Below are 24,775 nucleotides of genomic sequence, written 5' to 3'. Positions count from 1 at the left end.
TGGAAAATTCCACACCTGTCATCTTTGCTTTCTGACGGTTCAATGCATACAAAATTTGTTTCATGCACAAAATTATTTAAAATATTGTATAAAATGACCGTCAGGCTATGAATATAAGGTATATATGAAAAATAAATGATGAATTTCATATTTAGACTTGGGTCTCATTCCCAAGATATCTCCTTATGTTTATACAAATATTCCAAAATCTGAAAAATCTAAAATGTGAAACAATACTGGTCTCAAGCATTTTAGATAAAAGATAGTCAACTTGTACTTAGCTGGCAGCTGAGCATAACATGAGTTAATATAAATGAAAGTGCCTTTTGTTTCTTGCAATGTTCCTATGTCATGTGCTGTTCTGGGTGCTGGGAATATGGTGTAAGTGGTGAACATAGCAAACAAGATTCCTGTCCTCACAGAAGAGAAGTCAGCTAAGCTGACTGAAGAGACATAAGAGGAAAACGAGACAAGTCATGGTACCCCAAAAGTCTAGAAATAAAGTATTACAAGAAAGAGGGAATGTCAAAAATGTACAGAGGGGGACTGATTGGAAAGGGGCATGAGGGAACTTTTTGAAGCAATGAAAACATTTACATCATGATTGAAATAGTGGTTTTACAATGGTTTACATTTGTCAAAACTCATTAAATGTACAAATAAAATTAGTAAATTTTATTTTATGTACATTATAAATACTTCAATAAGCCTAATTTTAAATAGTATAAATGTCATTTAAGACAATAAAAAGGACAGAGGTGCTGTTCTAGATTAAAGGAAAGTCAAGAAGTATGACATGTGGATGTAATGTAAGATCTTTGGATCCTGAATCCAAAAAAGTAAAAGCTATAAAGAATATTTTGGACACCTCAGTCGGGAGTTCGAGACCAGCCTAAGTAAGAACAAGATGCCATCTCTACCAAAAGTAGAAAAAATGAGCCAGGCGTGGTGGTGCATGCTTGTAGTCCAGCTACTCTGGAGGCTGAGGCACGAGGATCATTTGAGCCCAGAAGTTTGAGGTTGCAGTGAGGTATGATGACACCACTGATTTGGGGGCAAATCAGGAAATTTGAATATGCAGTTTAATATGAATATTAAACTGTATTATATCAATGTTAAACCTTTTTATTAGTGTGACCATTTTATTGTGGTTATTTAAGAGAATGTCCTTTTCATAGGAGATGTATTTTTAAATAAAGTGTCAGGATGTCTGCAGTTTACTCTCAAATGGCTAAAAAAGAAAAAGCTAATCCATGTGAGTGAAGATTGACAGATATAAAACAAATGTAAAAAAATATTAACAATTGGTGAAATCTAGGTAAAGGGTAGGTAAAGGGTCTCCACATATTCACTGTACTCATTTTTCAACTTTATATATTTGAAATTTTTAAAAATAAGAATTAGGGAACTAAAAAAAAGAGGAAATAATTAGCTGTGTCAAAAACTATTGAGAGGTCAGGTAAGATGAGAATGGAGACATGATCTTTGATTCTGGCAAGACACTGGTCATCGATGACCCTTTTGCAAGAGCATTTCAGTTTAGTGAAGGGGCAAAAGCTTGGTAAGAGTGGACAAAGGAGAGAATGAGAGGTAAGAAAGTTGAGGCAGTGAGTACAAGTAACTCTTTCAAGAATTTTGCTATGAAGGGCAACAGAGACATACGATATAGAGTCAAGGTAGCCTCCCTATACCAAAGGTAGAATTAAGATATTTTGTATGCTGATGGGAATGATCTAATAGAGAAAAAGGAATTGATCATATAGAAGAGAAAGCGTATAAATGCAGCAGTAATGTCTTTGAGGACTGTGAGAGATGCTAGGATTTAGGTCTGAAAAGGAAGGAATCACCTTAGATGAAGTTGATGATAACAACAAGGAAAATGACAAAAATGACAATTGCAGTAACACAGCAGCTAACCAGAAAATAGGCAGGCACTATTTAAAGCACTTTTACTCATTTAATTCTCACACCAACCCTAAGAGGAAGGTATTATTACTAATATCTCCTTTTACAGGTGAGGAAGCTGATGTACAGAAAATATGATTAATATGCCCAAGGATACATATCTATTAATAGTAAGAGGCAAAGCTGGGATTTAGAACCCAATGGAAGAGACTTTTCTTTCAGTGCAACAAGAGGGGAGGCAGAGTTTGTGGGTGTAGATGCAGCTGGGCTGGTGGTAGCGGAAACATGAGGTAGCTCTCGTATGATTACATCTATTTTCTCAATGCAGCATTTGGTGAGTTCATCAGCGGAGGGGGTGGGGAGAGGGGATGTTGGAGTTTTGAAAAGACAAGGTGAGAAATTCTTGTTTCAGAAGAGAGGGAAAGTGAATTTACTAGCAATGACTGGTGGTACTGAATACCCCTTTGAAATTCATGGCTATAAATTTCAAGTGAATCTACTTGTCCTGACTAGACAATATTTTCTAGCAAGTATCAGCTGTTTCAGAGAAGGCATAAAAGGGAGAACTGGGTTTAACTACGGTGAGTTTTATCCAGGCAAGGGGGACCTAAGAATAAAGAAACCAGGGAGTAAGGGGTGTTCACGAAAGAGTGCTGACAATATAGCCATGGATTCCAGGCTAGGTAAGGAGGAATGTATGGCCATAAAGGATATGACAGATACAGAAAAAAGTGGTAGGACTGGAGACCTGTGAGGTAAGAGAGTAGTTGGAGTGTGAATATTAAAGAGAATAAGTAACAGTCAGAGTAGGAAGTGTGAAAAGGAGATTTCAAAAGGAATGCCATTACTGATGATGGTAAGGGGAGATTACAACCACATGATGTGGATGGAAGGCTGAAGTGACTGGATGAGAAAAGGCTAGGGTGCTGGCTGATTCCTCTATGTGGATGTGGAAGTTATGTGGAGAGATAACAGAGGCAGTGGTGGAGAGTCATTAGTGAAGATGGGGCAGATGACAGTAACAAAGAAGGGTAAGAGGAGTAAAGTCTGATGTGATATACTTGAAAGATGTGAGGGGGACTGAAAGAAAAAGAAGGAGAGATAATTTGTAAGTTGTAGTGGGGAGCAAGGATACCACCCAGCCCCTCGCAGGCTGTGAGGTACATGAGGTGGGGAAGAAAAAGTAGGCTCTAATTTGAGAAGCACCCTCAGAGCAAGAAAGTGAAGGGATTGTTCAGAGAAGAGGCTAGGATGTAGCACAGTACTTGACACACAGTATATATTCAATAAATAATTTTTTATTTGAATCTTAATTTTTATAATAGTTTACTATATCCTAAAAATGAAAAAAATTTAAAGACTATTTACAAAGAATCTGAAACAGGATGAAAATACAATGATGTTCTAATGATTGTATTTTCCAAATCCATGAAAGGCTCATCTTCAAAAATTAGTCACCTAGCCAAGATAAACATAGTTGAACAGCATCTTATTGTTTTTGGCTTAATGTCAATGGATAGCTCACTGTTATAAAATAAAACCAGGCATTCTCTTGCATAAGAACTCAAAATCAGAAGAACAAAATTAAGTGAATTTTGCCTTGATGAAGCTGAGAAAACAGACTTTCTGAGTATAAAGTGACCAAAGTTAAATCTGTCACAGTTCAAGCAGAGGAATGTAGGTACTTATAGGATGAGAATAAATGAGATTTCCTAAATATATTTTTTTAAGTATAATAAAATATATTTTTGAATATATTATCCTTATGCTGGTAGTATGATTATTCCATGAGTAACTTTAGAGTTATGCCTTTACTGAAGAAAAAGATGTTCTTCTCAATGTTATAGTTTCTTTTCTTAAATTTGTTCTGAACATCTTTGTAAGACTAAATAAACATTATAATTTGCTTATGCTTTAACAAAAAAAGCCCTTTATGTTATATGTCTCTAAAGTTGCCTTCCTGAGCATTTCTAATAAGCTGTCTGTATACAGCTCATGAAATTCTATAGTCCTCCATGGTCTTAAAATGTACGATGAATAATATTTGTTCCCTAAAGACTAAATTTTATTGAATTTATCTATAATCCCCCTAAAAATCAACTGTTTGTTTTGTAACTGTATTTGATGACTTAATTATGATCATCAATCAGAATCTGGACTGGTACTGCTGCAGGTTAATTCAAAGGGCTTTTCAGTTTTATCTTCCTTATATACTATGAGATTTTTAACACTAGACAGAAAATTTCCTGGTAGTTCCAGTATGCCAGATAAATGGACTTGGGAAAGATGGCCTACTCTCCTATTTTCAGTAAGGTAATATGATGTGCCAAAGAAAGCAATTAGTCAATAATATACATTGTGCTAATTTATAATGCACAGCTCATATTGGGAGTTCTTTCTCTTCTCCATGAAGAACCGAGCTGTAAGTAATCTCTCCTTCACTAAATTTCTTTAGTACTTTGTATATTACTTATGGGACTATCTCTTTGGAGTACAGTTATTTCTGTGCTTGTTTTATTTTTCCCTCTAGACTATAAGCAAGTATACTATGCCTTAACATCTTTGGATTATAGTACTACATATATTTTGTTTAACAGCCAGTATGAGTAGTAGAACAAAATGCAATGATAATACTATCAATAACAAAAGCATCGGTATTATAGATTAAACATTATTAGGTTTCTGTGGCTTGGTCTAGGATCATATTAACATTTAGGTAACAAACGAAACTGCTTTAAGTTCCCAAACTCTAATTTACAAATTCACTGTTAGAACACAGAAAGGATTTCCTATACTACATTTATGAGTACAAGGGCCCCAGACAGGAAGTCTGTAGAGCAGTTCAGATGCTACCTTTTCCAATTTTTCAAATAAAAGAGATCTATTTTTTCTTTTAAAAATATATTTAATAGCAATTTTAAAAAATATATATGGAAGTTCAAAATAATATTTTTGGGAAAATGTTTCAGAAATAATGCATGGATATATACTTGCCCAATTGAACATTTTAAATGCCTTTTAACTAATTCAGAAAATCATGGTTAAACAAAGGAATCTCATGTTCATAAACCAAAGTTTCAACTTACCATTTATGTTTATTGCTGGTAATACAATTGACATTTTTGGTCTTGTGGTCTTGTTATGGGTGGTAGCTGGTAACAGCAGGTGATCCTAAAATTGACAAATAACAATCTGTTATATATAACAATTGTTTTAGTCCTGAGCAGGCCAAATTCAGGGTTTCTAAGAGGAACACTTCACTGGGATCATGACGAATGACAGTTTTTACTTGAACTTGTCTTAGAGGTAATTAACTACAAATCATCTTGTAATCATGCATGCATTCATTAATGTAATACACATTTACTGTCTACTAATACCAGGCATTGTGTACTCATTTTGGAAAACTCCTTGGTTGGGATAACATATATGCTGCAGTATATAGAACACTGATCAAGGAGGTTTAAAACAAGGGGTTTTAGTTCTGTGACTAGCTGCATGCTCTGGAAAAGGCTACATAACTTTTCTGGGTCTCGGTTTCTAGTCCTGTAAAATGACGACAGCTAGATTAGATAATGTCAAAAAATATTGAAATTATCTATCTACTAAACAGTCATTTTCAAATTTTTTTTTAAGGAGAAGAATTTTTTTTTCTCAACATAATTCTTATCCCAAACTACTGATATATAAAAGAGAGATGCTAATTGATATATAAAAGAGAGATGCTAATTGCCAGGGCCTAGAGCCTTGCCTGCTTAGCCTCTTATCCTCTTCTGCCTCTGAAGTGGCCACAGACTTAGACATTTATTTGTAACCAATAGGTACATACAAAAGAAGATGTACCATTCTTGCCCTGAAAAAGCGTATATAGTTCAGTACAAAAGCTAATATTATAAATGTGTGTCTAGCACAACTGTATAGTCCTAAATATAATATAGCCAACTTTTGATGATCTGTAAGTGACCCAGGTTACCTGAAGTTTCTGGTTTTAAGCCACACCATTACTAAAAGTAAGATTGAGCCAAGAGGAGTCTGGCTTCAGAAAAGGGGAAGTATAAGTGTTTTGAAAAATGTATATATATCTGTAGGTATTCTAAAACTGATTATAAATGACTCATGACTTTGATATTAACTATTATTTTCAATAACGCCTTTTCTTCCTAGAAAAAACATAGGAATTGTCACAGAAAAAAGGAAAAAAAGATGTACATTAGCATTTCCATTTAAACTGGAGATAAAACTGAACCTAAGTTTAACCCATTTTTCTTTCTTTTCTTGTTCCTACGTTGTTTCATCATTCATTCGACAAACTTGCAATATGAAACGACCCAACAAAAAGCAGGATTTGATATAGCTAAAAGTGATAAAAATTTGATACAACTTAGTTGAAAGTCAACATGATTAAGAAATGCAGTTATCAGCAAAGCCAAAAAAAAAAAAAAATCTAAAATGTGCAAACAAATTGAAACTGATATATATGAATAGAACTGTGTAGAAAACAATCCCAGTAACTACTTATGCTCTGTGTAATTCAAGGAAACATTTCCATGAGAACATGTTTTTAAAAATCAGGGAGGGGAGGGAAGATATATAAAGTTCTGTTAGAATTCCAGTATTGTAGCATGGGAGTTGTTTTGTTTTTTGGGTTTTTTTTTTAAGTACATTGTTAGAACACAAAGATCACACAATTCCGAGGGTAAGACAACATTATAACCAAGAGAAAACACAGTTTGCTGATCTTCATGCCATGGAAATTATAAATAGCTTAATTCCTATAATTAAAATACCGTTTCAGGGTCTCTAAATTGAATGTGAAAACAAACCAAAAAACTTGCAAGTCCCAAATTAAGGCTATTGTAAAAATAAACACACTTAGATTCCCTTGGTCATGGGTTAAGGTCAGGCTCAGACTTAATTCTGAGTTTCCTGCTAAGATCTAGATGCCATACTAATTGTTGTTTTGAAACATGATTTTCTGAACATCATCATGTCTACTACTTTTTCTCTTCAATAAATTTCAAACGAAGTAGTTACTTTTCCAGCAGAAAGCCAAAAACCACATTATTAGGTATGAAAAAGAAGAATCATATCTTGCATGCATACAACTTATTACAGTTGACTTGCCTTGTCTCTAATTATTAAAGGTTTGCAAAGTGCAGGAACAGCCTATAATTTAAAGTGCTTGTTTACGAAGAAGCCCAAAGATCAGACTGCAGGGAACCAAATCTGGTATATTACAAACTTTAATGTGTTTATCTTAGGTTAAAAAATAATTTTTATATATATATTCATATATCTGGGATAGTATAGTTACTTCATTTAACATTTTCCTTCACTTCCTCAAAAATAAATGTTCCTTGAGCCTCACAACAATGAATCTTGATAGTTTTTTCTCTCTATGTTCATCTTATGCTTTCTTAGATCATTAATCCCATTAGCCATATTTTCAGAAACAAAGGTATTTTAGTTAATCAATCAAGAAATATTTACTGGCCAGGCGTGATGGCTCATGCCTGTAACCCCAGCACTCTGAGAGGCTGAGGCAGAAGGATCACTTGAGGCCAAGAGTTCCAGACCAACCTCAGGAAGAGTGAGACCCCATCTCTACTAAAAATAGAAAAAATTAGCCAAGTGTTGGCAGGCCTATAGTCCCAGCTACTTGGGAGGCTAAGGCAGGAGGATCACTTGAACCCAGGAGTGTGAGTCCAGCCTGGGTAACATAGTGAGACTTCATCATAAAAGGGAAGGGAAAACGGAAGGGAGAAGGGAAGGGAAGCTGCCATAGAGAGAAATATAGTAATTAACCATAAAATTAAGGTCCAACTGAGTTATCAAAGTTTGATTCCACAAATCCATAGTAGAACCTGATTTACTAGATTAAATGGCCCTTCGCAACCCCTTGTAAAATTCACTGACTGGTGCCTGTAGCACACTGTGTATTTACAACTAGTTGTTTTTTTTTAAAGACTACTTTTACCAATTGTATTTGTCAGTATAATTTAATGAAATATTACATAAACTGATAAAATATAGTGTGAAAAGATAGAAAGACTTGGTAAAAGCGAGTAAGTTAAAAAAATTTCTCTCATTGCAAAACCACCATACAAATCATAATAGTCTGCACTCAGATTGCTTAACAAGTATATTTAAGTTCTTACTCTAATTTAAAGTAACTGTAACCAATACTGGAAATTAAGTGCAGGTTAAGCAAGAAAGGCAACATGAAACTCTAAATAGTGGACTGGACTCAAAGAAAAGGCATTATTGGCCCTACAAAAAAACCTGGCAAATGAATGCACATTTAAATAATTATATGAAATAAAGATTTACATATATCTTTTTAAAAAATGATTTCCTGCTTCAATCAGTCTTGTTAATTAACAGACCATCTCCTATCCCCATTACACTAGATAAAATGGCTTCTACTGTATTAGGAAACTCTGGCTTGAGGCTAGAGCCCATTATCTTGGATAGAAAGGAATGTATTTTTATCACGATGTTGCCCATGGAATGAAGAAAACTCAGTCTGCAATAGACTGTGCTTGTGACACTGAGCAGCTTTCACACAGATCAACACGGATGTCTATCAGGCAAAAAGTTTTGCATAGCAGGCCAATATTAACAACGACCTCTTAACATTTTATATTTGGCCCATATCCACCAGATTCCAGACATGGGGTTGGTTTTCCAATACAGAGACTGTTAAAACCAGATCAAAAGTGAAAATAGTGTCTATCTTTATTTCAAAAACAGCTTTGTATTAAATTTTCTCTACCTCATGTTCTTGTCACAGAGAGCTTTTGTTTTCTTCTATCACTCTACCTCATTTACCTTACTAACCATCTTTTAAGCTGTCCAACAAATTGAAGGGCATGTCAAGCCTCAAAAATAAGAGGGCCAAAGCAGCAATTAGAAGTATGCTTTTCAAAGTTACTTATCTATATTCATAATATTTTGAACTAATGTTGTTTTCTAGTAGTTATACTAATTGTTGATCAGAAACCAAATCTGTTCATTCACTAATGCGATGGTAATTAGGAAATCTGAAATCATTAAAATACAGACACATAGTGACATATCCTGAAAATAAAAATTGTAAAAAAGTTAGAGGCAGTAAAATTAATTAAGTAAAATGTAATCATTTAAAGTCTATTAAAATGTCTATGATGCAGGGCTTCCCATCATAGTAAAAACATAAGCAAATTATATTACTCATCTCAAATAGTTAATATAAATAGCTAATATGAATGTAGTATTTGTGCCACTAATGTATGCAATAAAACTACAGACCAATAAAAGGAAATGTAAAGCTTGCATCTGCACCATTAGTATGCATGTCAGCCAGAGGAAGAATAAATCAAAACTATTAGTGTACAACAGATGGCCCAAGAATGAGTCAAAGTTTTCACTTTGACAAGAGGATAATTTTGACACTTTATACAAACCTGATAATGCAGACAAGGTCACCAGGGGGAAAATGAACTTCAAATCCTAGTAAGTACAAACTCAAGTTTTGCTTTAAGATACGGTTTTCATATCAAACTCTGCAAGATGCCCCAACTGACCATGGCCTCCTCTTTTATTCACACAAAAAAATCAGGTTAGGCCACACAAAACTCGCATTTTTGTAGGTCAAATATCAGCAATTTCACAAGGTTAAACCTAAGATTTATGCCTGTCTTTAAAAACCAGAATACATTTTGAGTTTCTTGGTCAAAATGGTCTGTTGTAAATACTTTCCCAAGGATAAGGCAGTAGTTTACAAATCATTCTTTTTTTTTTTATGAGAGTTTCAGGGCAAGTATTTCTCAACAAGGTCAGGATTGTTTTCCCTAGAGAAAGCTCTTAGACAAAATATTCATTACATGCTTTGGACAGGTATAGGACCAGCAAGTCTTTGACCCTGTACTTCATATTATATTCAATAACTAAAGTTAATCAAAGTTCACAATGTTGTCAGCTATAATAGCTTTTTCAAAGACAGGGCAGTGTGTGATATAGGAAAATAAGTGAAGACCTCTGAAACTTGTTATTAATTATCATTTGATGAGTGTCAACTGTGTGGCAATCCAAAAAAGTGTCTTATTAAAGAAAAAGATCAAATACTAAATGCATAAAAAATTTAACCATTTGAAAGTTTGTCAGATAAAGTGTTTTCGAAAGCTTTCATTTTAGAAAATTCACTTTACTCAGGACTACTACGGATAGGAAGTGAATTTCCTGAGGATTAAACTGTACCTTCAGATATGCTACCAAAGGAAACCACAAGGGGGCAGGAAGGAGGGTCTGCACCTACAGCAAACTGAGTCAATAATTTTCCTGAGAAAAGAGATATTAGAAAACTACTCTTCAATGAAAAAAATTAAATACAAATATTTTATTTAGTATTTTATTTTTTGTTAGAAATTATTTTATTTTTTGTTAGAAAGAAGGGGAAAATGTTGGGTTGATACAAAAAACAATTTTTAAAATTCTAGCAGAGTCTCAAAAGCTCTGTATGTGTGTGTGTGTGTGTACATGTGTGTGGGGAGTAGCACAGCAAGGTGGAAAGGGAACACAGGAAGATATTCTAGCTGACTCTATCAATGATTCTATAAATTTCTGGAAGAGGAGAAAATAAGAGGTCCCACTTAATTTATATTTCTAAAGTTATCCCTCCTTGCATGATCCTCAGAATCTGGATTTTCCCCTAGCTTTCCCTACAGATATTGATTCTATTCTTTCCAAAGCAATTCTGATCTTGCTTTCACACACAAAAATAGGGAAGACTATAAGATGTCCCTAAAATACATTTTTTAGAAAGATTGGTCTTGTTGACAAGGCAAACTACAAAGTGAAAAAAAATGTATGCCCCTTAAATTTCTTTTAATGGTCTTAAAATTTTAACCATAATTTGTGATAATCTGATTTACCTGGAAGACAGATTTTCTCTCAGGATCTTGGGTTAGCAAAATAACCAAAGTGAATACTTACTCACATTGGAAGCTGAGCTTTATTGCCAGCTGCAATCCTGGTTAAGGATGGAAATATGATACTATACAGACCTGTTCCATAACAAGGAAGAATTCTGTCTTCATCATATATATAGTGTACTTTCCAGAACCTACTATAGTTTTCTTCATTCTCATCAAATAGAACAGTAAGTTCTCAATTTCACTTCAGTTTTAAGTGGCATTTGTGAGATATAAAGCATTTGTAGGAAATTAAATTTTTAATTGGTCAAATATTCTAGAAATCTAGACAAGATAATGCTTTCATCTAAATTTCAGATGGTAATGGCTTAAAGGGAAAAACGGAACTATAATAGCATTCATTTTAAATTCTGTACTAATTATGTATCTTTCAGAAAGCATTTATAGTCAAAAGAAGCTGGGATCAGAAGTAAACATGGTGACAGTAGAAGATCCTTCTAAAATATAAGTTCTTAACAAAAGATAATTATCAGAATCACCTATCAGATTTTATACTCTAAATACCCACATTTCCCACCTCTTGAAAAAAATTTTGATACAGTAAGTCTGAAGTGGGCTACAATTTTGCACTTTTAACAAGCATCCCTGGTGATTCTGATTCAGACAGTTCCATGACTTAGCTTTTACAAACACTGGCCAGCATGGCACAGAGATTAAGAACATGGAGTCGGGGCCAGGAGTGGTGGCTCACCCCTATAATCCTAGCACTGTAGGAGGCCGAGGTGGGAATATCACTTGGGCTCAGGAGTTCTGAGAACAGCCTGAGTGAGCGCAAGACCCTGTCTCTACTAAAAATAGAAAAATTAGCTGGGCATGGTGGTGGGTGCCTGTAGTCCCGGCTACCCAGGAGGCTGAGGTAGGAGGATTGCTTGAGCCCAGGTTACAGTGAGCAATGATGATGCCACTGCACTCTACCCAGGGCAACAAACAAGACTCTGTCTAAAAAAAAAAAGAACATGGACTCTGGAATGAGACTGTCTGGATTTGAATTATGCCATAGTCTACCACCTAATTTCTAGCCAAGTTCCCTAATCTCTCTGAGCCCTCATTTTCTTATCAGTAAAACAGGGATAGTAACAATACCTACTGCATGGATTGTTTATGAAGATTAAACAAGTTAATATTTTAAAACACTTGGAACAGTGACTGGCATGTAAAAAGGACTATTATATAAATATTCAATAATTGTTTTTTAAAGTACTACAAAGTTTGAGGTAAGGGAAGTCCTTGAGGAAATGTAATAGGTAATACCAGCATGGACACTGATACGGGAAATCTACATTTGTTGTCTAGGTTTTATTCCCCTCAACCTCATAATTGAGAGCCACTGTTCCACTGCTGAATAAAACAAAGGGTGACAGGCAGTCTGATTCAATCTCTTTAGCCTAGAAATGGAACCTCTTTACAATTTAGTCCCTACTGTTTTGGTCTCTTTCTCTCATGATCTCACTAGTGTTTATTCCTTTTCATAAACGCTAGCACCAACTGTCACGGATATTTTCCACAAATTCAACCAAGAAAAGAAGACACTCTCATATTTCATTTCCTTTCATTTAAAAAGATCACAGAGGAAAAATGATTGAAGCATTAAGTACTCCACCCTATCCCTATACCTCTTTTAAGTGTGTTTTTTTCTTTTGTTAAAATTGGTTTAAATTTTAATGGTATGAGTTATTAGCCCAGAAAACAGAACTGAAAGTCAGGAGGATGGAAAGAGATGGGTAAAGAGGGTCAGCCTGAGCTGTGGCCTTTTGTGTGAAAGAAGGCAGACTGGGACAGTGACTCTATGATAGAGAGGGGGTACTGGGAGAGATGAAAATCTTAGGACATTTTCTTGTCCATGGTTTGATTTAATATTCACTTTGGAATTGCTTTAAGAGACTTCATTAAAGGCCTACGTTACTTATCAAGTTTTTGAGGTGCTGGATTTGTATTTCTATTTCTTTTGATGTGTCACCATGCCAAAATCAGCCTAAAAGAGGGCAAGAAAAAAGTTCAATTTTATTTGTATTACACAGATAAGGGGTCTTTTCCCCTTATCTTTCCTCTGTGGGGATTTCATAATGGTCTTCTGGCAGAGAAGCACCTTTAAAAGTTAAACCCCAGTACTAAAAAACAAAGTTTTCATAGGCCTAGTTATTTGAAGACTTTGGGCAGCCATTAACTGTACAACGTGTGCCTTTCTCTACCCTCCCGTCCATTGCCATATCTCCCTTCCCTCCTAATCCCTCGCCTGTACCAGCCACTCAGCTTCTGCTGTGGCCTGTAGCACTTCCCCTAGCCTCAGCCCAGCCTGCTCTCCTGCCTGTGGTACTTCCCTTTGCTTTGCTGAACGGTCTTGGCTGCTCCTAATATCTATCCAGCTCTAGCTGAGAGACAGATCTCATCCCTAGAAATGAGCTCCTGTGGTTTGACCAGGTTGCCATCGTGGATCTTAATGTGGGTTTCAGAGGCCCAGAGGAGATTTGAGGTGAGAGGAGGGTATTTAAAAGCCTATAATAAAAGGTATGAAGAAGGAGAGATCAAAGCCAAGTTTTTAATCTGATCCTCTTGATATTTAATAATATCAAGGCAAGTCTTGGATTATATTTCTGAATTTATTAAATAATTTTCATTTTGGTTATGTGACTTTCAAATAAGTTTCCCCAAATCTTTAAGATTTGATAGTACTTGCTGTTGGTTTTGGCTATCCAACATTCGAACATCTTATATACTTGTAGGTATTGTCATTGAGTGGGTTTTTATGGGGGAAATATCTCCAACTATAGAAGCTGAAGGGAAAGCCATAATTTCTCCCCCAGTTTTCTGGCAACTAGAGTGACCTAAGCTTAGCCAAGCAGATAGTCTCTTAAAATTCAAAGATTTGTACTTTAGTGAATAAAGACTCAGAGAGATCTAGATTATTCATAGCAGTGATGGGGAAGTGCCACTGACAGCAGTGCTTGCTAGCAGCTGTGCGGTGTCCAGGGGTGTGTTATCCTAACCCAACTTTCTGAGTGAGACAACGGCTGTTCTTTCCTACGTAGCCTCCTTTGGTTCCCACCAGTGTTCTGAGTCTAAATATACAGACTTCTATGAAGTCTGTGAACAAATAGCCTTCCAATAAATTCCTTTTCTGCATAACACAAGCAGTTAAGTTTCTGCTTTAACTAAAGTTAAGGTAGGTTTCCATTGTTTACAACCAAGAACCACGCATGACTGGCACAGTACTAGAATTTTATTTCCCACATATTTGACATTGTTGGTTAATGTCTGACCTGACAACTTCCAAACACATTAATTTCAATTAGATTAATCATGGTACTATTTTAGGGAAATATAATAGATTGAGCTATAAATCAATAGACCCCCGTATTTGCCGTGCTGGTGAAAAAGTAAGGCAAAACTGCTAGGCCTTAGCATCAAACTATATTAGCAATCATCATATTCTCCACTGCACATACAGAAACAATGAATCAATCAATGAATAAACAAATAAAAAAATTTAACACCAATTTCAATTAAGGATAACCTTGCTGAAGCAGTAAAAATTATTAATATTCTATGTGGTGAAATGGCAAGTACATAAAAAACAGTTCTACTGTCCACTGAAGCATAATGGCTGTCTCAAAAAAAATCATTGATGTGACTCAGTTGTAAGGTGAGCTATCAATTTTTTCATGAAATACCACTTTTACTTGAAATAATGACTAATGTTATTTAGGCATGAATACCCATCAAGTATTTTTTGAAAGTGAATGAAAACTTGACAGTATGATTGCAAATGATGAAATTTGAGATTTCCAGTGAAAATCAGAATTTTGGAAACTTTGTATCTACTACCATGAGTATGACTTTCTTGATATGATTGATGAGATATTAATGATTGTGATTTTTCGATATTTTATGATGAAATATGTTAATATTTGGAAGATATGTATGACTTAGTAAGCAATATCTTCCAAATGAGCAGCGCATGTTACAAAATCATGCATGGGTACAAGTTCCATTCAAAGTGAAAGACAGATTAATGGATTTTAAGGTTACAGAGTATAAGTGTCATGCATTGATAGGGCTTCAGATTCCATAGTGCAAACTAATCTTTTAAGAAACTATTGTTTGCTGAGTTTGCATGTAGTACCAAAAAAGAATAACCTATAATTATGTGAGAAGGCTATTAAAATGCCTCTCCCTTTTCCAACTAACTTATCTGTATGAAGGTAGATTTTCTTTAAATATTTCAACTAAAACGATATATTGCAACAGACTGAACAGATACATACATAAGAATGTTATCTTCTATTAAATTAGATATTAACAATTTGCAAAACTGTAAAACAATGTCATGGTTCTCACTAAAAAAAATTTTTTTTTGCTTTGGAGGATATAATTATTTTTCATTAAAATGTTACTTAAAATTTTAATTGGTTTATGATTATTTTCAAATAAAACATTATATATATATAAAAATACATATATATATTTTTTGGAGACAGAGTCTTACTCTGTCACCTGGGCTAGAGTGCCATGGCATCAGCCTAGCTCACAGCAACCTCAAACTCCTGGTCTCAAGCGATCTTCCTGCCTCAGCCTCCTAAGTAGCTGGCAGTATGGGCTCATGCCACCACGCCTGGCTAATTTTTTCTATTTTTAGTAGAGATGGGGTCTAGTTCTTGCTTAGGCTGGTCTTGAACTCCTGAGCTCAGGGCTCCTCCTGCCTCAGCCTCCCAGAGTGCTAGGATGACAAGCATGAGCCACCGTGTCCAGCCAAAACATTAAATATTTTAAACACATCTTAGTTTTAACTTCTGCTAGTGACTAATGATACTAAGTATCTTTTTCTTTGCTTTGGCCATTTGCGAATCTTCTTTGGAGCAATATCTACTTAAATCCCTTGCCCATTTTTAACTTGGTTATTTGCTTTTTTTATTGTTGAGTTGTAAGATTTCTTTACCTATTCTGGCTACAAATCCTTATCAGATATATGATTTGCAAATAGTTTTTTCCATTCTGTGGACTGTCTTTTCTCTTTCTTAGTGGTGACCTCAGAAACACAAAAGGTTTTACTTTTGAAGAAGTCCAATTTATCTGTTTTTAAAATTTTCTTACTTGTGCTTTTGGTATCATATCTAATATATGTTTAGTTTTATTAACTTTTCCAGGATGGCTATACCATCTTTCATTCCTACTAGCAATATATGAGTGATCCAATTTCTCTGCATCCTTGCCAGCATTTGGTTTTGCCAATATTGCTTATTTTTAGTTAATTATTAAGATGTAGTTAAAGTATCAACTTTAAAAGGTCCATCCTCAACTTTTGGGACCAATTTCCATCCATCAGTATCTCTTCTTTCCATTTCTACTCTCTATCCCCTAGGCTTAGGCAAAATGAACTGACCTTCATTTATGTTCCCACAATTTCTTATGCCCATCACTATTAAGTCAATTAACAAATAATAGTTGATGTTTATATCCCTGTTTCTACTGGGTTGCATTTCTTCAGGGTAAGATTCACAATGGTGGGATCCATGGGCCTACTGAAATTGTATGAAACATTCTGTTAAAATACGTATATTCATTTTTCTTGGGAGAGGGAGGAGTCCATGATCAAGAATGGATAAAAGATCATTGTTTTAAAGGGAAAACTCTATCTTTCAATTTCCAGTATCTTGGACTGAAGATACTCAATTAATATTTTAATACAAATGACTCTTTTATTGAAAAATATTATCTTATTAAAATTGTTTTATATCTTACAGACAAATGACTTTTATGCTATAACAAAAACTTTATTTCTTTTAAGCAGAAGGATTCACTTATAGCCATAATGTCCTTGAATGGCTAAATTTTATTTATAGTAAAACAATGAGAAATCTTTAGCAAAGCATTTGATAAGGAGCAGTTGATTCTCCCAATTAACAACCATTTCATTTCAGATTGTTGTTTTTTAACATTCAGACATGACTGAATAGAAATGACTAACAGCTGCTCTGGTCAGTTTGTGGCTCACTCTATCATAATGGTTATTACTCACTCACATCCTTTGGAAAAACTCTTTTCTAATCTTTATAGTCTTGTCCACAATTAAGTTCACTCTTTTTCCAACACATCTCAAATTCTACCAAAACAAATGCTATTACCAATCTCTATTCATATTATGATGAGATACACCAGAAACAAAAGAAATTTAGGGCTGATCTACAAAGATGACTTCCAAAAGATAACAAGATTGAAATTTTTGTATCCATAGCCCTAAAATATAGTGGGTAAATAACAGCCCATTGAAACTTTTTTTAAATGAATAAATGAATGAGTGAATCTCTCTTCTTATTGTTAAAGGAGACCTTAAGGCAAAAAAACATGAAGTACACTCATTTCAAGATACTTAAGTTATTATGTCTAGGCAAATTCATTTTTTATAAACTTCCTTAGCTGAAAAGATGGCAACAACACAACATAACACAACACATGCATAAGATAGTCTAAAAGGAGAAAGTTTAGAAATACACTCCTCATCAGAAACAGTAACATAAGGAGTACAAATGGTGGCAATCATACTAACTGAAAATTTTTTACTTTCCTCATCAGAGTCCAGATAGTTAAGCTGGTGCCTCTAAGAAATATAAGCCATCACTTTAAGATACTGCCAAATACTTACCTATGAAAACTTCCAAAACAATGGGCAAAGAATTTAAGCTGGAGATCACTCTCCAATATGATAGTTATACAAGTGATGATATGAGTAACTGATTAATGGTGCAGGACTCAGTATTGCACTGGAATGCCAAGTCATATAAAAGTGTGTTCTGTATAAACAAAGATTCTGAATGGATGAGAGGCTCTTAGCAAGATATTATACAAAGGTAATGCTCCTTATTCTAGAAGGTTTTTATGGGGGGTGGAGGGAAGTTTCTCTAAATTGTTGATATTTGCTCGTATAACAACCTAAATCTTTTATTGGGAAATATGGCTATAGGTATGTTCTTAGACTTATCAACTAGTTGTGAGTTCTGACATTCACAGAAGATCATGAAAAAATCACCTACCAACACAACTATTAATTTAAAAAAAGTGTAGAATGATGTGAGATAATAAGATATATATATATGTATATGTATATATATATGTGTGTATATATATATATACATATATATATATATGTATATATATATATATATATATATATCTGTATCTCTGCCCCAGAGTTCCTAAAACCCTTGTAATTTCCTGAGCTATGGGAGCATCTGACACAGAGCTCCTAAATCTCTTGGAATTTCCTGGGTGCTAGGAGCATATCTTAGTGGACTCCTGGATGGGAGCTGATCACCAGAAATACCAAACCATCTTTATGAGCTTGGAGCTTTCAGTCCCACCTCACATTCTCTGGAGAGGGAAGAAGGGCTACAAATGGAGTCAATAACTGATCATGCCTATGTAATGAGGCCTACATAAAAATCCTTGTACTATGGGGTTCAGAGAACTTCCAGAGAGCTGAAGGCATGTGAAGGTGCCTAGACAATAGTACTCCCAGAGAAGGCATGAAAGTTCCATGCCCCTTTCTACATGTCTTGTCTTTCATCTGGCTGTTCATTTGTATCCTCTGTAATGTCCTTTCTAATAAATGGGTAAATGTAAGTAAATACTCCTATGAGTTCTGTAAGCTGCTCTAGCCAATTAATTGAACCTGATGAGGGGGTAGTGGGAACCCGCAATTTATAGCCTGTCAGAAGCACAGGTTATATAACCTGGGGCTTATGATTGGTATCTCAAGTTGGGGACAGTCTTGTGGGATTGAGCCCTCAACCTGTGGGATCTGACACTAACTCTAGGTAGATTGTGTCAGAATTTAACTAAATCACAGGACACCCACCCAGTCAGTATCTGCTAGCCAATTACTTGGTTGGTATGTGGGGAAAAATCCACACACGCACATTGTGGTGACTAGAGGTGAAGTGTTGTGCTGAGTAATTGTGAGTAGAGAGAATAGTTTGTTTTTTTGATCAGAAATAAATGGCAATCTGAAATAGCTGACTGGAGTATTAGGCTAATTATAAAGTGCAGTGATAGACTAAAAAGAACAAAAGCCTGTCAAATAGGAAAACAAATAGGTACTATTCAAAAAAATCCACAAAGGAAATTGTCTAGGAAGTGAATCCTAGACAATAAAGGGTGGTTAAGATATTCAATTGACTAATCCTAACCTTTCCTTTGTTTCAACATACCCATAATTATTAAGCAAAGATTCCAAACTGCTGCTTTCTAAAATGTTAAAAAAAAAATTATTCAGGCCGGGCACAGTGGCTCATGCCTGTAATCCTAGCACTCTGGGAGGCCGAGGCGGAAGGATTGCTTGAGCTCAGGAGTTCGAGACCAACCTGAGCAACAGCAAGACGGTGTCAATAGAAAGAAATTAGCCAAACACCTAAAAATAGAAAAAATTAGCTGGGCATGGGCATGGTGGCGCATGCCTGTAGTCCCAGCTACTCAGGAGGCTGAGGCAGAAGGATTGTTTGAACCCAGGAGTTTGAGGTTGCTGTGAGCTAGGCTGATGCCATAGCACTCTAGCCCAGGCAAGAGAGTGAGACTGTCTCAAAAAAAAAAAAAAAAAAAAAAAAAAAAAAAATATCCAAATCAGTGTAAAAATATCCTGAAGTTTTTCTATTTCCCAACTCTTGCTATATCTGTGACATTAAAAACACAATATAAATATAGAATATATGTAGAACTAAGAGTTGATAGTCAATGAACTAAAAATCTGGTCCCAACTTCTTCAACCTTATGTTGTACAATACTCTCTGAATTCTAATAAAATCAAGTGATTTCCTTTATTCCTTCTTTCATCCTTTCTTTTACTTAACTTTGCAGTGAGGTTACCTGTGTCTGGAATGCCTTTGTTTTGGCTGGGATTACCTTTTCACCTTATGTGACTCTAGCTCATGCATTCTTTACCTTTGAAGGCTTTATGATCATCTCCTTACCTCCATTCAAAAAAAAAAAAAAAAAGTCAGGCCCAGTTAGGATTTAGATTTGGCTCTACCAACAATAATTTTATTCCAATATACCAACAACCTGCAACTCAAAATAAATGTTTCTAAAGTTGCCAAGAAAAATGACATCAAGACCTTCACAGTGAAAAACAAAATTCACTCATGAAAGGCAGTTGATCAAACTGCTAATAGTGCTGGACCCTGCCCACTACCTGGGTAGGTTTCAGGGATGTTTCTAAATAAAAGGAAATCAGCATAGAACAACTTAACAAACATAATTATCTATCAAGTCATATTTGTTCATAACACAAAATTTCCACTCTCTTCCTTGTGTATTTCTGTTCTTTCTCTGGTGTGTGATTAGGAAGTATACATAATCCTTAATATCACTCTAAATCATATAAGATCAGGATGCTAAATATACTGAGAAAATTATATTCAGAGATAATCTTCATAGCTTTTATATGAGTGACATACAGGTAATTATAAAAAAAAGTAAGATCTAGGATAATTGTAAATGAAGGAGAGTTAAGGTAATTTTAATTTTATGTCAATATAAATAATTATTTCATTATCGATCAGACCGTAAATGCATTTTCATCAACAATTCTAGTGGAGTCACATGTTAAAATCAAAACAGGTATAGGCAATAGATAGATAATCTTATATAATAATTATTCTTATATGTTTCAAGTCAGGAGTAGTGGAAATTATCTTATAAATCTTTGAATCAATTATTTCATGGCTCCCAGGATACATCTTGTTTTATGAAAAGAATTGTTAAAATGGTTTTCTCTCTTAACAAGGATAAAATAAATATACGATTCTACTGTGAGCAGAAGATCAAAGAATCACCAAAGTATGGTCTATTAACAACTCTCAGAGTATAAAACTTTTATAGAGAATAAAAATTACTCCAATATAAAATAGTAACTTAAAATTACTGTGGTTTTAAACTACCAAACCTCGAGTGAGTATGTGTCTTTGCTATTTATAAATAATCTAAAAATTCAAATCTGAAAACAACAGATGCTGTTTGCTACACACATTAGTATTGCCAAAACTATGAATATAAACCCAATTTATGGCTCAACTATGACATATTTAAGTATGCTGGGGATAAAAATATTGAAATAAAGAATATATCCTGGTCATTCAAGACTGCCTTTATAAATTTTTTTTTTTTTTTTTTGAGACAGAGACTCACTTTGTTGCCCAGGGTAGAGTGAGTGCCGTGGTGTCAGCCTAGCTCACAGCAACCTCAAACTCCTGGGCTCAAGCGATCCTCCTGCCTCAGCCTCCCAAGTAGCTGGGACTATAGGCATGTACCACCATGCCTGGCTAATTTTTTGTAAATATATTTTTAGTTGGTCAATTAATTTCTTTCTATTTTCTTTTTAGTAGAGACGGGGTCTCGCTCAGGCTGGTTTCAAACTCCCGGCCTCGAGCAATCCGCCCGCCTTGGCCTCCCAGAGTTCTAGGATTACAGGCATGAGCCACCGCGCCTGGCAAATTTTTTTTTTACTTTACAATATTTTAAATTTCAAAATATTAAGGGAGTACAGATGTTTCTGATACAAGGCTTGAGTCAGGGCTATAAATGTGCCTAACCCCAAATAGTGTTCATTATACCCATAAGGCAGCTGTTTGCCCTTTCCTTCTTCCCCCTCCCCTCTGCTTGAATTCCAATGACTTTTACTTTCCTCTGTTCAAGACTATTTGTAAAAATTGCTTCACATAAGTATGTACAAATATTTCATATGGATGATAAACAGGAAAACATGTTTCATAATAGGTAAGAATAATTGTTTGTTAACAAGACAGAAAACCATATGAGTATGGGTGGCAGTGGGCTGTCTCCTATAATTTTGTATTAAACATCATAGTAATGTTACTAACACTACACACCAAAAGTATTCTCAAACATAGGTTAGCACATACTAATTGTGAGCCCACAAGCATGTAGAGAAAGTGCTTCATATACACTTCAATGAAATAACAGATCAATAAATCAATGGACCAGTACAATTTGACAGTATAATGAAATAATACTGCTTCTTGATATTATTGAGATCAACATCGTATCTAGAAAAGTAAATCACATCAGCCATTAATCTGACAGTATAGCTAAAAATTTCAGAACTAATTTCAGAGCAAATTATAGTTAATCTAGAAATTAGTGAAGTTTCAAAGAAACTATATTCTGGCATTTATTCACAAAAAGGAACACCGATAGGTCTTTTGTATAAACACATGTTTAAAATGCTCAAATTAAGAGATCAAACATAGCATTACTGAAGAATCTCAAATTTATTTTCTAGGCAGAACTTTTAAATTTGACCTTTTTGAATAAATTTAAATGATTTCTGAGGTAGAATGGAAGACTAAAAAAAAAAAAAAGTAATAGTATGTTTCTTTCTGACTATAATTCCCATAACCTCTTTTACCAAAGTTTTTATTTTTCAGTTTCATATCTTATTCTTTAATTTTCAATTTCAAATGTCAAATTGTAAAATGTTCTTGTGTAGCTGAAGATCATTAGTTTTGCTCAAAACATTTACAGAATAAGCATGTCTCAGCTAATGCAAAAGTTTATGTCACTGTGTGTGTACATCCAAAGCAAACAATTAGCACATACTATTACATTAAGAAGATACTTTTAATAAACTATAATTACTGGCTTCTTATTAGCTTCTAACTGAGAATATTAACCCCCAGCTCAACAGGCTCATAAAAATGGCTTTTGAGGAGGTCTCTTTTCATGTCATCTGTTAAATAACTTATAAGCAAAAGTTGAGTACTACTCCTCATGTCCTCAATAGGTTCTTTAAGCAAAATGACGTGTAACAAAATTAGTTTTACTATATAGGCTAATTGATATAAGTAAGAGTTAAGTTCCTATAGCATATTTCTGGTCACAAAAACATCACCAAACTGTGATGTGGAATATATAGGAAATGGGTCCAATAATTCAGTGCTTGTCCCACAGCATAAAATGGAGAAAAGTAGCAGAGAAAAATTTTCACCAATTTGCAAGATGCAGAGGAATAAGGTAGTAGAGTGTTGAATTCATTATAAAGTGTACCAAAAGTTGCCACACATAGGGAAAATGGGAAATTGTAGCTAAATGTACCTTTATTTACATATTCATTACAAAATTTTATAACATTTTTCCTTTGTAGTCTCTATACAAAGGAAATATTTGTAATCTCCATAAAAATAATAAATAATTTTTACCTAGAATGTTTTGGCTTTGTATTTAATACCAAATAAGACTTAATAAACTTAAAGGAATTTCTTTTTAAGTATTTAACAAACTAACTTTTTAAACACAGAAATCTGGAAGAGTAAACAAATCATTATGTTTGTGATCATAGAGAATCCACTTTGAAAAGCAATTTTCAGGATTCTTCACTCTTGGATAAATTAGACTTATTTCTCCCTGACTCTTGGTTATAAAAGTAATAGAGAATTACTGAAGCTGTTAACGGGGTGAAAGAGGTGATTTCAAATGGGCTTGTGCAACATGAGGACTCAGTACAGATGTCAGGAATAACTTGCAGCTGTTGCAGGGTGAATAGGCTTCATGACATCACTGGGAATATTGAAGGAGAATATTGAGGGAGAACTGCCTGGAGTACTTTAAAATATTTATATTATTGTGATATGAAAAAATGTTTAATTAGAAGCCAGAAAATGGTATAAAAACTTAGCTGGCCTTTGTTTAATTCTGAATCAGATTTTTAGATGTCTCTCAACTTTGTTACATATTTCTGGGTACACTTATCCACATATATGCTCAGTTGGAACAAAGTGCCTCAATTATCACACGTTTTATAAGAAAAATGAGAGACAATTTTCTCTAGTTTTATCCAATTTGGATTAGTTCAATTTAATTTGAAACACTATAAATCATATACAAAACACCATAAGGGATTAAAATAAAAGGGTGAATAAAAACCCCTTACTCTTCTCAAGAAACAAATTTAGTGAGGTATACATAAAAACAATACAAAGAATACTATAAGTACTACACATCAGTATCATGGGGATTTCATTGAGTGTTCAAACACTAATTCTTGAGGAAGAGCCTACCTGCCTGTAGGCACTCTCAGGCACCACAGGTACATTACATTATTCTTCCATCCAGATAAAAACACTAAGGAAATGTCTCCATTTTCATAATATGATGTCAAACCTACTCTCTATTTGCTTTCTAAAGCACATGGAACAGCCCTGAATTAGCAATACAGAATACTCGTATTCTAGGCTCTCACGGAAAGCCTGGATATGATATTTAGAAGGCATGCTTGAGAGGCATGCTAGCTATCCACTCCTTTAAGCATTCATTCTAAGTTCCAAGATCAAGCTGGACTCTGAGAAAGCTTGGCTCACAAAATTTTGCCTCTCTCTGAATGGCTTTTGGTGAATTGTACATTATGAATCAGATGACAAATCAATAAAAAAATCTACTAGGAGTCAAAGCCTATACTTAATGGAATACTATATCTCCATAATATACCACTAGAGGAGGTTGTGGCTCAATCTTAGCTCTAGAGCAGTGCTGTTTAATAGAAAGATACTGTGAATCATATATGCAAGCCACACATGTAACTGTAACTTTAAAATTTCTAGTACATATAGCAAAAAAGTAAAAAGAAACAAGTGAGATTAATTTTTAAATAATCTAGTTAATGCAATATATCCAAAGTATTATCATTCAATAAGTAATCAACACAAAAATTATTGAAATATTTTTCTGTTTTTCTTCATACTAAGTCTTTAAAATCTAGTGTGTATTTTACACTTATAGTGCATCTCAATCAGGACCATTTCAAGACTAATGGCTACTATACTGAACAGTGCAGCCCTAGAAGATAAATTCATTTTGGAAAATGACCCTTTCAGATTTCCTCCCTAACAGAAAACTAT

The 24,775-nt window shown here is 34.5% G+C and overlaps 1 protein-coding gene across 1 annotated transcript in view; it reads right to left on the bottom strand.

Moving 5' to 3' along the window:
• Window positions 1–24,775, bottom strand: part of ATF6 (activating transcription factor 6) — a 200,497-nt gene that overhangs the window by 56,001 nt on the left and 119,721 nt on the right. Inside the window, exon 15 of the mRNA XM_012768611.2 lies at window positions 4,992–5,076. Coding sequence (XP_012624065.1) covers window positions 4,992–5,076 — 85 coding nt within the window. The remainder of the gene's footprint in view (window positions 1–4,991; window positions 5,077–24,775) is intronic.

Source organism: Microcebus murinus, chromosome 2 (genome assembly GCF_040939455.1).
Source record: "Microcebus murinus isolate Inina chromosome 2, M.murinus_Inina_mat1.0, whole genome shotgun sequence".
Classification (NCBI taxonomy): domain Eukaryota; kingdom Metazoa; phylum Chordata; class Mammalia; order Primates; family Cheirogaleidae; genus Microcebus; species Microcebus murinus.
Note: the sequence above shows the minus strand (reverse complement) of the source record. Positions and strands in the feature narration are given on the sequence as shown.